Source organism: Haliaeetus albicilla, chromosome 8 (assembly GCF_947461875.1).
Source record: "Haliaeetus albicilla chromosome 8, bHalAlb1.1, whole genome shotgun sequence".
Taxonomy (NCBI): domain Eukaryota; kingdom Metazoa; phylum Chordata; class Aves; order Accipitriformes; family Accipitridae; genus Haliaeetus; species Haliaeetus albicilla.
The window spans coordinates 24273651-24289892 of record NC_091490.1 but is presented as its reverse complement, the minus strand read 5'-3'; the positions used below and the strand labels follow the sequence as shown (position 1 = coordinate 24289892).

The following is a 16242-nucleotide window of genomic DNA, read 5'->3' as shown; positions in this document are numbered from 1 at the left end:
GATTTGGGGCTTAAACCTAGCACTTCCTGTTGTTCATTTTAATAAGACCTGGACAAAATGAAGTCCTTCCTTAGAGGATTCAGTATCATTCAATATTGCTGCGCTTTTATGTGTCAGGCCTTCCACGTAAGACCACAGAGAGGTGCATAGTAAAAGTCTTTTGAATCTAAGTGTTTTAGAAAACTGAGCTCATTAAAATGCAAGTATTTCAATGGAGATTTTTTTTTTTTAATGCAACCGCATGTGAGAATACAGTTAAATGCTGTTAGCATTTCTGTGTGTGCTCAAAAGAAGCAAAATCTATGTTGCACGAGAAATATTAGTCTGTCTGTTTCTAACTTGGAGTTTTTGAATTTGTACATGATAACTAGCACAGGTGCGTGTTTCATAATCACACCTAAATTTAATTTAGAAACTATAATTGAACTTAATCTGTGCATCATTCAAGTCTACTCTTAACTATATTGTGCTAGGGTATCTCACTGAGGTTTTGACATACATCACTTAAGTTCTTCAGAAAGATATTTTACCCCAAAATATAAAACAGAAAAATGAGTTGAATAAAAAATAAAACTTACAAAGTACCTGTTGATTTTTCCCATACTTGTGTTCTACCTTGTAAAAAATACTAAGAAAAAAACACAACCAAAACCACCATAGTAGTACAATACATACCATAGGTATCCAGCTAGAACTTACTACATAATCATTCAGTTGTCTTGCACAACGCTTACAGCTAGCTGGTTTAGCACCTTTAAGGCTAGAAACTGTTCCATACCAATTAAAACTGACACAACACTAGCTTATCTGAATTATAGTTAAAAGGAGTAAAGAAGTGTGACTCAAATGGTCACACTGACTAAGAAAGGAAATCTTTAATACTTTGGATGGGAAAGAACAAGTTAGCATATTTAAAAACTACAAGGAGAAATTACCCGTTTGGACTGTGCCCTAGAGGTGCTTTTCACTTTTTAGTATGAAATATGAAGCCAACCATTGAGTCCCTATTGACAGTTATGAGTCCATTTCAGAAAAGTAGTGGGTTTCCTCAGGCAGTAGGTCTGTACACTAGAAGGAGTATTTATATTTACTCTTGCTTTCTATTAATTAATGGGTTTAAATGTTTGTGTCTGGGAGGCCCTGTTTTTAAGTTATTATTAGCTAACATCTTGAAGACTATGCTTCAAATACTGCAAGAAGCCTATTGACAGCAGTACACCTAACAATTCAGTAGTTTAGCTGGTACCTAGCAGTCAGCACTAATTTATAGATAAACCAAATGAGTTGTTATGGTGGCATTACATTGTTTTACCGTTTTGGTTCAGGAAAGAACTTATTGTATCTCTTGCTTGTCTAATTCCCAAATACCAGTTCAACAGTAACCCATGTCTTCCATCAGGCTGATGAGAGCTTTCTCCACCCTGTCCAGTCCTTTTATACCAGAATGGGACAGAAAAGAGGGATCTTCGCATAGAAGTAGCCTGCTCTGCTGCTGAAAGCTTATGGGCAGTGTGTCTTACACCCAGGGCAAGAAGCAATCTGGCCCTGACTACCTAGAAAGTAATTTCCCCTAATTCTGCTAAAAGGCACTCATAAATGAAAAATGAATTTTACCAATACCAGGTTTGAAACTGATTTTCTAATATAAATCAGTTTTCATATCTTGGTGATAAACTAAACCCATCTTTAACAGAAACCTAGTAACCTGTATTTTTTCCTGTAAGTTGTGTGTGTTTTATCATTAGATGAGCTTTTAATTTCCTGTTACTCTTAGTTCTGAATGTTATATTGTTAGTTTTCCAATATGAATGCCTGTCCTTTAATACAACAATACAGGAAAATTTCCAGCCAGCAGAAGCTTAATTCTATGCTACAGAATTAATGCAGAGGACATTTATTCTCCTTCCTCAAAACTTTAACGCATTTGTTAAGCTACTTAAGTACAAGTTCATACCTACAAGTGTGATATTATCAGTATTTTTTTGAATTTTCATGACCACTTCGCAGGGTTTTATAACACAGCATACAAGTAAAGACAATTGCATCTCAAGAGCGTGGTTATCATGTATTAATAACGATACTGCATGACTCAGAGTTTGTATCAAAGTCTGACTGTAAGAGCTAAAAAGTTACAGAAATTCCTGAGCGTGCACAATGCCTTTCAAACTAGTGCACACAAATGGTCATTGTTAAATGATTCACATTCTCACCCAGTTTGCCAAGTCAATTTTTCCTTATATGATCACATTTAATATTTGGTTATTCACAGGGAGATGACAACTGCTAGCATAAGAATGGCTAGCATTTCTACCATCATATCATCAGGACATGTTTGGGATCATGTGATCATTACCAGTCTATGTTTTGACATCAATAGACCTAGGAAACTGTATTGCAATAAGATGGCATTAACACGTACTAACAGATAGTTTTGACATACGTTTCCCCACATTTAGGGTCTGCTTGAATTGCCATTTCAGTGAAGTTCCTTCCTACAAAAACGAGGGAAAAAGAGTAAAGACTTGCAAAAAAGTACATTGGATTCCATTTGACACTTAACTTACTAAATTCACCTTTCAAGAAAACCACTTTGATTTCTTTCTGAATAAAACAGAACTCACATTAATGATGTTCAGGTATCTATTGTCACATGTAGATAAGTACTTTCAGAATATTCAGAACAGATAACAAATGCACATCTCATTTTCTGACACTAATCTGTAGAGGAAATACTCAAATAATAATCTGAGTTCTATTCCAAGTTGTTTAGTATTTGCATAGCATAAACGACACATTTCTTTCTAGTTCTTAGAGCCCTGAGGGCTGGGGAGGGGCTCTTTAGTCTGCTTCATGAAAATCTGTGTTACTCAACCAGATCAGAGTTAAACTTTCTTCAGTGTTTTTTGTTATTGGAAGCCTGAATTAGTGTTAACTTATAAATATTTTGTGTATGTAAATATTTCAGAGGGAGAACATAAGTATACATAATCATACATTTTCTCAGCAACTCCCAAGAAGTGTCAGTTTTTATCTATGTTGTGCAGTCTGTGGACACAGAGCATACAAATGGAACTCAAAAATGGAAAGAGTACCTAAGCCAGTTCTAATAAAATGGTAGTTTACATGCAACCAGGTACTAAGTGCAGGCTGTATAGTTTTGCATTTTTTGTTGTTTCCTACAGATTTGTGTCATTTTAGATATTATTAAATAAAATCTCTGGTAATGAAATTGTTTCCTTTCTAGCATTAAAATACTTTGTAAGCTCAACCTTTGAAGGCATGTTTGCTTCTCTGTGAATTCTATAGAGAATGTTTTGTAGTTTCTTCTGCTATTATACCAGCATTTCATTGTGCCAAAAACCACCACAGGTTTCAGGGACTTCATTAAAAACGTGGACATGAGCACAAGCTACAGCATTATGTAGAGCCTTACATTTGTGAATTGTTATAATTAGAGGTGTAACTGTTACATTCTTTTAAAATACAGGTTGTTCTCAAGCCTAAGCATTATCACAGAACTAACTCACCCAGCCAATATGAGATTCATGCAGTTCAGAGCCAAAGACTGCTATTCTCTTGCTCTATCCAAATTAGAAAAGGTAAGGAGATTTGCCTCCCCTCACCCCCAATTTAAATGTTATAATTTTAACAGTTTTTCTGATTTTGTAATAATGCTTTCAAACAAGTGGAAGCAGTAAAATGATTTTATGGTTGCAGAGCTAATGTAAAAGATGATTTTTTCCAAATTCTACCCTCATTTAAGAATGAAGTTTGATTTGAGTTCCATCACAATATAATATTAATCCACCAACCTCTGGTGCAATTTACTCAAGGAAAATTAAATATTTTTGGATAACTGAATATTTAGAGGTAATATGGTTTTCCAAGAGGCTGCCACAGGCAATTAGTGTGGAAAATATTTTAACTGACTAAACACTTAAAACATATACAGCTTTTGTTATAATGCATTTTTTATTCCAATTCACTTTAAAGGCACTATAATTACATATTCTGTATACGTTTCCATGTACCTGTGTGGGGTATTTGCATTACTGTGACAATCTGAGAGCAGCAATTGTTCTCTGTCAAAGGGCAGTCCTAGTGACGATAAGGAGAGTAACACTACTTAAATGCTAGATAAAACCTTCATATTTTATACATTCCAGTGCACATGTTGGCATTTTCAAGCTGTAGAACAGGGAGGCTGTATGGAGATACGTTTAATTTAATTTGCTTGTCCAAAATACTACTGCTAAAATGTTAGAGGGAGCATACGAAGTAACACTGTGCATCTGTTTAACTTGGTTAATTCAAGGATGATCCTCTTTTTCACAGATCTTTGTTGGTGATCTGACCTACCTAGTTCTGCAATCCACAAAACTTACAGTATCGCCTTCGTGATCTTTCAGGCCATTTTCTGAGTTTATAAGAGTAAGATAAATAATATCACTGTGCCAGTCTTCATGGACAAAGATCTTCCACTCCAGTCATCTCTCTTTCCCCTTGCTATCAATCTAGATATTACTGCTAGATTCTCTCGTGTAGCTTCCCAATCTCTTCACCTCAGATATCTTACATATCTTCGCAAATTTGAATTCATGCTAAAATAATTATACAGAATTAGCATATAATTTCCATTTCCTAGCTGTACAGTAGATTTCCTAGATTTTGGGGATTTCAGATATTTACTGGAATTCAGATATTTCACTGTTTACTGTATAATGTTCACATAGTTAATTTTAATATGTATTTAATGGAAAACAGCCTTTTCATAGAAACTTATCCTCACAGGCCAGCTCCCAGTTTCTTTCAAAGTAATCAAAATTGCAAAAATTCAACCTGTCTAGATGAGATAGGATAAGTATTAGAAGTCAATCTTTTACTCAGTTGACTATCATGCTTACATTTCAACCACAAGATGTAAATATCTGGGTAATCTTTTGTGATTTGTTGACCTTTGGTGAAATAGAATGAAAGCTTAATCTTATTTAGGTGGTATTCTGATAAATACAGAAAACAGAACTGTGAGGAAGCTAGACAGAAGTTGTTAAACGAAGAGAGGAGCAGTTTGCAGCAGGAGGCACGTCTTCATTTGGATTATGCCACTCCCACTACCCATTAAGGTTTGCACCTGTGATTCCTCCATTTTAGCACTCCTTCCCTCAATGGTAAATTCAGGAATAATAAGCTGGAACTGGCTGGAGTCATGCATTGCTATTTTATTCAGGGCAACAAGTCCCAACAGCTGGATGGTACCTTCAAGACTGTGTACTATAACCAACAGCATTTTTTTAAACATATTCCCTTAATCCATACATTTTAGTGATAAGGGGAAGTAAGAATAGTAACAGCTCTCCCAGTATGTGGTGTCTACAGTTACTTCTGGAATACTCTGTGGGCGTAGCCTGTCTACTTCAATGCAGTGAAACCAGGATTTTTATCTCAGTTCTCTTTCTTGCTTTACACAGGCTCCTTCATTTTTCCAGCAAACGTTCTGGAAATCATTAGAAATATCATAATTTCTTCCCTATCTTTATTAATTCATTGTGCCAATGTAAATTTTTGAATACAGGTTGGAAGCTGAACAGTTAATTAACTTCCTATCCAAACTATGCTATGCTGAAATAGAGGTAGATAAATTATCTTAAAGAAAGAACATTTTCTTCATTGCTGTTGAAGTTGCCTGCTGTTGATATTTCACACTCATTTCATCTTAACATTTGCAGGGAGCACTTCACAGGTGGTGCTGTAGTTCATTTGATGTTTCAGAACTCCCCCATGCAAAATGAAAGGCAATTAAAAACTCAAGTAAAAGTTATCTAATGCAGTCAAACGTACAGTTGATTGTTATTTCTGCATTAAGCACCTCATTTTCAGAAAGACTAAAAGTCAGGCAAGTTGCCTTCACGTAGCACTGAAACACACATGCAAAGTTGACTTTTCAACCTAATGGGCTGCAGAAGAAAGATACACAAAATCAGAAGTCCATCTGCTGTTGCAGCTGCAACTTTCCTCATTTTAGTGATAAATAAATCCAAACAAACAGCACTGATGTAGGAGAAAGCACTGGCCCTTATACAACAGAGGAAAGGAGAAACAAAACACCCGTTGTCTAAACTTATGTTCTCCATTTCTCTTAGATAAGAAAAAAATGAGGTAACCACTCCCTCTTTCTTGAAAAAAAGGGTTTAGAGTGTCTTGGATAAGATTCACACTTTAGTTTTCTATGGGTTTTTTTGGTGTTGGTTTTTTGTTTGTTTGTTTTCAAATTTTCCAAGTAAATATTGCAGGTGTTAACTGAAGAATAACAATTATAAACCCTTAAGTGATCATTTTAAAATATGTGCAAACTCCTGTATCTTTTAACCAAATCAATGCTGTGATTTTATATCTTCCACAGGTATAAGCGCATACATGTTAGGTGAGCGGAAATCTCTCTGGGACAGCCCAGTACATTTGCAGTGATACACAGAAAGCCAAGGCTGCTTTTTTCACCTTCAATTAAGGATAGGGCATGCTGTCTCCGCTTGTTTTTAATATTGTTCAGGTCTTAAGCAGATTTGAAGTAACATTAAGTAATAGCAAGCAGTAATGATATATGGGTTATAAAAAATAGATTGGTACCTCTTAGTTGGTGAAAGTTTTATTTTAGGTGGATCTCTAATGATTTAGATCACCTACAATTTGAAAACTGTATAAATAATTAGCATACACATTTGGCTGTTGAACTGGCAGGTTTTTAGAAAGTTGTTCCAGATCAAAACCAGAAAAATTAATCCGTTCTTGCCAAAAAGACAGAACAGAAACAATTAAAAACACATAGTCCAAAATATCATAAACTGTTGAGGTGTGTTGTGGTTTCAGCCCAGCTGGTAACAAAGGACCATGCAGCCGCTCGCTCACTCCTCCAGCCTCCTTCCAGTGGGATGGGGAGGAGAATGAGAAAGGAGAAAAGAAAAAAAAAAAAAACAAACACAGAACCTTGAGGGTTGAGTTAAGGACAATTTACTGGGACAACACAAGAAGAGAAGTTACAACAACAACGGTAGTAATAAAAGAATATACAAAACGAGTGATGCACAGTGCAACTGCTCACCACCCGGAACTCGACGCTCCGCCACTTCCCCCACCGAAAGACCCGAGAGTCCCCCCCAGCCGGCTCCCCATTTATATACTGAGCATGATGGCACATGGTATGGAGTAGCTCCTTGGCTAGTTCAGGTCAGCTGTCCCTGCTGTGCCTTCTCCCAGGTTCCTGTGAAAATTAACTCTATCCCTGCTGAACCGAGGACAAGGTGGCGTTACTGATCCAAAATCCCTTATATCAACAAAGGTACTGTAAAGATGTTTCCATGCCCAGATTTCTGATCAGTATTACATCTGACATTGGCAACAACCGACATTCACCAAAAACTAACAGTGCACTGACTGTTCCCTGTAATAAGCCACTACCTCTGTCACCTTTATATGTTCTTGCATGACCCCTAGCCCCACCCCCCCATATCCTTGTATGTTCATTAAAGCAACTTTGCATTGTTTGTGCACAACAGTTACAGCCTATCACGGCAGTTCCCGTATTACTGTCTATATCAGAGGAGAATATATTAAATCAAGATGGGCCCTAGATCTCTTTCAACCACTGACAGAGTAGCCAAAAGAGGGCTTCAGGTTGGTTTGGCGTTTGTACTTTGTTACTGGTATCATAAAATTAACTGTTATGAAGGAATAGGTATTTGCTTAGAAATTGTAAAAAGATAAAACCATGATAAAGAACCCTAAAAAGGGGTTGATGGAAATATAAATGGAGGCTGAAAAGAAGGAAATAAATTGAAAAGCTTATGAACTTGACCTTCTGGGCAGATATTTTCTGTTATTCTGACAATATGCAAACCCAAAAGGAAATAATTAACTTCAAATTAAGTGGCCTATATGGAGGAAGCACATGCTAAGAACTTCTCAAAACCACAAGTGTATGCCTGTTATTACTTAGAAAGCAGTAAAAATTCTGAACTTCGTGACTTGAGCAAAGCCACAAACATAGGAAGACAGAGGATGAAGTAAAGATCTCCATCTATTAATAGCTGTGTCTTAAAATGTCATCTATATAAGTGAAGTTCTACAGCACGCACTCATGCCATAATCTTTTATTTATGTTCCTAGAAATTATGTATGATTTTCTTTAAGTACTTATATCCCCTTCCTCATTAATTCAAAAAAGTGTCAGGGAATGAGCTGCTGGGCATCACACTTATGAAATAAAACTCTTGGGACGTTCTGGCACATTTCTGGCTTCTGCATCCACCGTATTCTCTGGGAAGCAAGTGAGTCTGCAAAGTAATAAAGCAAAACTCAATGCAAAGTGCCCGAGTAAAAACTGTATTTCTCACAAACCTCTTTTAAGCAAGAATAAAGAAAAAGCAAGCCTGTAATAAAAGATGGAAGGAAACAGTACAAGAAAATTAAAATAAAGGGGGAGAATAAATTTCTAAGCTTCCATTTTAAAATAAAGCAAATAGGAGCATCCTTATATTTATCATCAGGATTTTGGATAAGAATCAAATTATTCCCCAGATATCTCTTGCTTTATCCCCCCTTTCTTGGCAGAAAATCAGAATCTGCTGCAAATTTCTCTAAACAGACGGAAAGATAAATGTAATACCTGAGTCACATAATAGGAGGATAGTCACTTCACAGACAGTTCCCTATGAAATATTTTATGGCATGAACCTAAAAGGAGTTAATGCAACATATGTTATAATATGCATGTAGTTTTAATTTTGAAGTATTTGTACAACAAATCTTAGCATTTTTTTCCATAATTCACGCACAAGTTTTTATTCTCAATAGCAATTGAAGAAAAATATCTTCTACTTTGACTGCACTAACAGAAAAGCACTCGAATATAAGAGATCGAACTACAAAAGTAATACAAAAGTTCTTGTTTCTGTGGCTTACACTAGTAAGCACGATGGTATGCTTATCTAGGTGAAAGTGGTTTTTGTACAGTTAGACTGCTTTCTTCTTCAACTGTCAGAAGTACACAACTTGTTAGAAACACTGCTTTGCCACTCAGCCATCAAAGCACACATATGTGTGAGAGCATGAGTGTATATGTATGCATTTCTCATGGAGAAGAAACTAATACAAGCCAGTAGTATTTGTTCAGAACATAGAGAATGTTTGGAATAGAAAAACCAGAAATAATTTTATTTTATTTCCTTAAAAATTTTGAAACACCTTTAATCTGAAGAGATTGACAGAGGTGACATTTTATGAAGGAAAGGTTAATAGCATATTCTAAAGTTATTTGCTGTGTATTTTTATCGGGAGAGGAAGTTCTTTTTGTGTGACATCTTTTTCAACTCCACTCATATGAAACCACAGAAATCAACAGGTACAATCTGGAGGTCATCTTGCCTAAGGCCCCTGCTCAAGCAGGGCCACCTAGAACCAGTTGTCCAGGATGATGGCCAGAGGGCTTTTAATTATCTCCAAAGAGGGAGAGTCCACAACCTCCCTGGGCAACCTGTGCCAGTGCTTTGTTACTCTCACAGTAAAAATGTGTTTCCTGACCTTCAGAAGTAACCGACTGTGTTTCAGCCGGTTCCCGTTGCCTCTTGTCCTGGCACTGGGCACCACTGAAGAGAGCCTGGTGGCACTGTGTTCTCTGCACCCTCACTTCAGGTATTTATACACATTGATGAGATCCCCGCTGAGCCTACTGTTCTCTGGGTTAAACAGTCCCAGCTCTCTCTCAGCCTTTCCTTATAAGAGAGGTGCTCCGGTCCCTTGATCATCTTAGTGGTGCTTTTCTGGACTACCTCCAGTAGCTCCATCTCTCCTTGTACTGGGGAGCCCAGAACTGGACACAGCACTCCAGATATGGCCTTACTAGTGCTGAGTAGTGGGGAAGGATCACCTTCCGTGACCTGCTGGCAGCATTCCTCCTAATGCATCCCAGGACACCATTAGCCTTCTTCACCACAAAGGCACATTGCTGGCTTATGTTCAACTTGGTGTCCACCAGGATCCTCAGGGCCTTTTCCGCCAAGCTGCTTGCCAGCCAGGCAGTCCCCAGCATGTACTACTGTGTATATGTGGTGGATGTGTCTCAATTCAAAGACATGTAACATTTCTGTACTTTGAGAACACATCCTATTCCTCATGATATCTCTGAACTGAAAGCTTGATACTTCCTCTCTTCTTAAAGTAAGAAAATCACTTCCAACCTGTAGTTTTGCTCTCTGATAACTGAAGGAATAGGAGGCATGTTATGGTACGATTCCTCTGCAAGCAAGATGTGATAAGAAGAAGGCATAACTATAGTTGTTTTTCTGCATCCCTTCCCCAGAAGCATCAGAGCAAGAAGTTTATACCCCAGTCCATGTCTGATCTTGTCTCACATCCTCACAGTCACTGAAATACCATTTCTTTCCTTTGCATCAGATTCTGTTCATGTTTCACGTTCCTGTTCCTGGTAGCCTTTCTGGACCTGAATGAGAGTCCACTGTCAACACCAAGGAATTGGAGCAGGAATAACAAGAGCTTTGCTCTAAGTACAGCCAAATACCTCAATCATTTTTAAAATGATCTTGTAGAATGTGCCCATGCAATTTGAGATGCGACAATTGAAACAACATATGCGTTAAACAAAAAGTTTCAACCTGAAAAACTGTCAGCACTGAACAAAGATGCTACATATTTGCAGAAAGAAACTATATTCAGAGTAAAAGAATTTTACACTTTTGACCTTTTTCAAGGTAATGTCAACTTGATGTTTTTATTATAGTCCTTCCAAAACCAGCACTAAAAGTATTTTCTATTTTTTAATTCCTTAACAGAAAGAGCGGGAGAAGGGATCTAATCTGGCATTTATGTTTCGACTGCCCTTCGCTGCTGGCAGGGTTTTCAGCATCAGTATGTTGGATACACTGCTTTATCAGGTACAATGAACAATAATGTGACTTCTCTTAACACAGACATCCATTGTTACCACCTATTTTATTGTACTTAATTGTTAAATGACCCTGTTTTCCTACATGTAAGCCATTAAAGCGCGTGTCTGTACCAGGAACAAAGGCAAAAGATAATGGAGCATGCCCAGTACTAGCGCAGTTATCCACCCCCAAATCGTCCTGTCCTTGCACGAATTCTGTTGTTTAACAGTGTAATGCTGTTTGTGAACCTCTCTACAGTCAAATAAGCGGGATAGTTTTGATAAGGCCTACATAAAATACTGATCATATAGACTAATAATGCTTGTACTCTGCAACAAAAAGGCAGTGCCCATTCCCACAAAGTAGTGTCTCTAACCATGAAAATCAACAGAATTCTGTGAGTAATTTATCAGTCATCTGCATTTGCTGATAGAAGCCTCAATTACTTCGTTGTGTGCTGTCCTCTTACTCATGTCGACTAGACCTCCAGGCGACTAGTCATCATATCTTAAAGTAACCCATTCTGGCCCTAACAAGAAATATACACAGTGGTAACAAAGAGACAGTGGGGGAAGAAAAGGCAGCACTGAACTTTCTTGCCCAAGAATCCAGGACAGAGCTCCTCATGCAAAAAGAAATTATGACAGTCAGTGGGGATAAGGGAAGGGCAACAGCCTTAGACAGCTGAAGAAATAATATATCAGAAAATATAGGGTCAGGACAAATGAAGGTAATAGTTCCTGGTTTCAGGGTAGAAAAAGAGAATACTGCCCTTGCTCTTTGGCAACGACCACCTTTCTGCACACCCTGATGCATCGGGATGCCCAAACAGCAGCCCCCAGCACTAGCCTTCAAGGATCAAGTTACGCAGAATAAGCAGCAACACCACCATGGCCCATGCAGTCTGCTCACCTAAGCAGCTACCTACTTTGCCTATACCTGGAAGTAGCCTATGGATGCTTTTGTATTCAGGTGCTAAACGTTCTTTCAGGGAAATTAGTTTATTTGGTAATTTGGTGCATGAAAGGTGTCCTTTCACCTCAATTCTACTTCCAAATAAATTCCCTGAAGGCAAGTTCAATATAATAGAAAAATTCCTAGAGCTAAGCTTTTCTCAAAAATTCATTAATACAGAAAACTGTCATGTATATGGACAGGTACCAAAAGCAGATAAGCCAACAGATGTAAAGCCATTTATCAAATTCTATATATTTTAGAAATAAATGTATTTGATTATAAAACACATTTTTAATCATGTCCCAGAATATTAACATCACATATAGCAAATTTTTTTTAAAAAGTAGATTAAAGCACCTATATAGAAACAGATCTGTCATCATCAACAACTCTTGCCAGCACATAAGTAACTTGAATATTTTATATTTGCTCCTAGACACAATCAGTCATGCTATGCCTTGACAGAGTAAAACCATTCACCAGAAAGTGTTTAAAACAAAAATAAACCCCACACACTCACTCAAATTCCGCCCATTCTTTCTTTGAACTCCTACAGCTCAGGTGAACTGTCATTTTTCTAAAATTATCTTTCTTATTCCAAGTTACAAATACTATGACAGCAAGTTCTCTCTGTTCTTTTTCATGGTCCCATCCTTTTCTGTACATCTTTTTCTTCTGCATATAAGGAACAAAGTAAATGACATGGGAAACAGCGGGGTTCATCTGGTGCTTCCTGTTCTAGACCAAAAGAAGAGCCTTTGAATTATCTTTAGGGTACTGACTGAAAAATGAAAACTTGATACAGCAAATCCTTGTGAATACACTTGGGATTCTAGTAATTCCACAGGATACATGATGCAGCAAAGATAACAAATCAGTGAAGGTTACAAAAAATTTTTTTCTTTTCAAGAAGGTGCTCATTGGCATTTGGCCCATCACAACTGGAAGATTACCAGTACAAAAATTAAAATCATTGAATTACTATGTATCAAATTACATCTGCCTAGCTTCTGAGTTTAAACAAACTCAGATGCTATAACTCTAAAGGAATTATATAACACATTTGTAAGGTATTTCTTTATTAAAAGCTATTTGCTAGCTCCATATTTGCATTAAGCCAAAATTGCAAGTTATGTTCCAACAAAGATAGATAGCCTGCCTTCAATGCTGCCCTACTACACCTAAGAAGAAGTGGCAATGAACAGCTCTACCACAGTTAGCAGAGCACCCACATGGCCCTCTGATGCCAGCAGCCCAACTCATATGGAGGAGAAATATTTGTGATTTTAGCTGACCTAATGTGTGTTCCCAGTCTTAGCCTACATTTAGCTTAATTTCTACCTTTTAACCAATCAGCAAAGCACTTCTATTAGCAGAGCAACAAGCCTGACCTGAGATAAGGCAGGTTAACCCTTAAAAAAACCCAGACAGATTGGCAAAAGCAAATGACTCATTTGAATTAAAATAATAGCAGTCTCACCTTAGTATTACCCACTACTCAGTACTGCAGCCCCATCTAACATATGACAGCATTTCTTTTGCACAGAAGAGTTCATTATTATAATTTCACACCTAATAAGGCTAACATCTTACTTCCATTGATCTTATATCTACATTCATCTTTGCTTTCATGCTGCCATATTATGCCTTGGCTTCTTTGAATCCTGTACGTACATTGCATGCATATGCAGAACCAAATAAGAAAACTTATTTTATGTAAGTAGTTTCAGCACAAAGAAAGGGATGGCTATTTCTACAGTGATTAAGATATTTAAAAGGTAGAGATTGATTGTAAACACAGATGTACAATTTCTCTGAAATTCACACATGGTGCTAATGGTTACCTGCTCATCTGTTCGCTAAAGCTTTTTTCTTTCTTTTCTATCTCTCCTGTTAAAAATCTTGCAGTCATTTGTGAAAGATTATATGATTTCTATCACAAGACTTCTGCTGGGACTTGATACCACGCCAGGATCTGGGTTTCTTTGTTCTGTAAGTTATTTTAAAAAAAAATAATAAATTATTACAGAGTACCAGAGAAGATTCTGTACTGTCTGCAAAATACCCCTACTTTCTTTGTGTAGCATTTCCTTTTGTGAAAGTCCAAGAAAGGCCATCTGTTTCCTTTTTCACCATGGGAGAAGACAAGAAAATTAAATAGAAAACATACCCATTTTTAGTTACTTCCAAAGCAAAAAACAACCACCCCCCCCCGCCAAGAAAACACAATACATTCTATAGAGCACAAAGGAAAATAGGAAAAACAGGAAAAGTATTTTTTATATGAAATAGCAATGGCACTACCTATACTGTATGGCCTGGCTAGCACTTACACACAATGCTGTTTCACAACACCCATTTCTGTCATAGGCAATAAAGGGCAGAACTGGATTTTACATAAAGATAAGATATATTAAATGACTTAAGTTTAGGTGTCAAAGTTCAAAAGTCATCTTGTTATTATGTATGTCAATATTCCGCAATGCAGAATTTATTTTTTTGTATCTATTTTTATATGTTTATACACACACATAAAAAATAAACCAATAAATTTATTTTTTATTAAAATTAAAACCCTACCTTTCTGTTTTCTCCCACACCCATCACACCCCAGGTGGCAAACAGATCAATAGAAGTCGAATTATTTACCAGTTGCTTTCTGGGGAGCTGTAAAGAATTGCAGGATGTTGTTCTCAGAAAGGAAGTTATTAATGATGGTTTAAGAAAGCTGTTTAAATAAAAACCAATTATGGATTCATTGGTCAATCATTAAGCTTTGTTACAGTGAATGCAAGACAGTTGAATCTCTGAAAAGGGGTCACATATCTTGAAATAAAGTTAGCGTAATAGTAATGGAATACTTGAGATTAATATAAGACTTTCTTATGCCATTTATGCTTAGTGTATTACTTTCCCTCTGTGCTTCTCCCCAGATATTTAGCCTGCAGTCTAGTAAACATGTTTCTGGCTGCATTCAAAATACTCATGTGTTCTTTGGTCTGTCCATTACCAGTTTCTTACTGCTTCCCAAATTTAGTTCATTCTTTGCTATTTTAGCCAGATACAAACACTGGATGAAGGATGCCATATTAGTTTTTAAGTAATTTTAAAATAAGAACAGAAGTAATTTCGTAGGACTAAACCATTTGCACTGCAACGGCTCCCAAACAGACCAAAAGAAACAGTGTCTACAAACTCAGTAGAAGTTCCAGATTTGTTGTAGTATTGCACCTTTGCTCCACAATATGATCATTACCAGCTAGTGTTTAGTTTTAAAATTTTTTCAAGAGTAGTATAGTGAACAAGTGATAAGCCCTCAAGAGTTAAAAGTCCTCCTTCCTATTATTATTTGTTCAGATGAAAATCACAGAAGAGGATCTATGGATTAGGACGTATGCCAGACTATATCAGAAACTTTGTTCTTCTACAGGAGACATTCCAATTGGAGTCTATAGGACAGAATCCCAAAAGCTTACAACATCCGAGGTATGTCAGTTTACTATACTTTCTGGGGGGGTTGATTACAGGGTATACAACATTCTTTGGTCCTCATAAGAATGGGAGCCACAATTCCAATAACCCACTGAAGGTGTCCCTCTGCTGACATATACTATATGGTCACATTAACTCAGGGCTCATATTTAGCCCCAGACTTCATGAATACCCAGAGCCAGTCTACATACTGACTTTTATTCCTGTGCTGGCCTACAGAGAACTGACTGATTGTAAACAGGGGACAGCTCACGTGCAGACAGAACAGGCTAGGATAGTTTGCTCTAGTCTGAACTTGCATGTGGTGACTAATGGCAGTATCCATAACAAGCTGTATGACCAGGTCCTGTATCAGGTGTGACAAGAATGTCAACACTATATCTCAAAGGAGGTGGCATTTCAGTATGCACATGAATTTCTAACTAGAAATGAGCAACAAGAGAATAAATTAGTGTTATTAAAAGTATTGTGGGATTTCTCTAAATTTAGCTGTCAAACAGTGGTAATTGTTTTTTTAGATTTATGTCTGCCATATAAATGTATACATTTCTCCCTATATATAATGACAAAAATACTTTTTCCTATTTAACATACTTTTTTGTTTGTGCAGCTTTCATTTTTGTCATGTATAAGCCATTTGTTTATGTGACCATTAATACTGCCATCTCATTAAACCATGGCTCAAATGCAGCTCTAAAATGCAAAATGAACAACAACTTCCTCCTTTCTTCCGAAATACTCAGTTTACTGATTTCCAAGACAGCCAATTTGAATTTTCTCTTCCACATTTCAGAAAAATGTTATAAAACATTAAGCCATGTAATGCTTAAATGCAAGATTTATCTTGAAGGAAGTA

General features: G+C 36.9%; 1 protein-coding gene across 2 annotated transcripts in view; it reads left to right on the top strand.

Annotated features, from left to right (window-relative positions):
* Positions 1 to 16242, top strand: part of KCNT2 (potassium sodium-activated channel subfamily T member 2) — a 158110-nt gene that overhangs the window by 124077 nt on the left and 17791 nt on the right. For both annotated transcript variants that reach the window (XM_069789353.1, XM_069789352.1), the window contains 4 exons: positions 3488 to 3599; positions 10842 to 10943; positions 13803 to 13886; positions 15252 to 15380. In XM_069789353.1, the coding sequence (XP_069645454.1) occupies positions 3488 to 3599; positions 10842 to 10943; positions 13803 to 13886; positions 15252 to 15380 (427 nt within the window). The remainder of the gene's footprint in view (positions 1 to 3487; positions 3600 to 10841; positions 10944 to 13802; positions 13887 to 15251; positions 15381 to 16242) is intronic.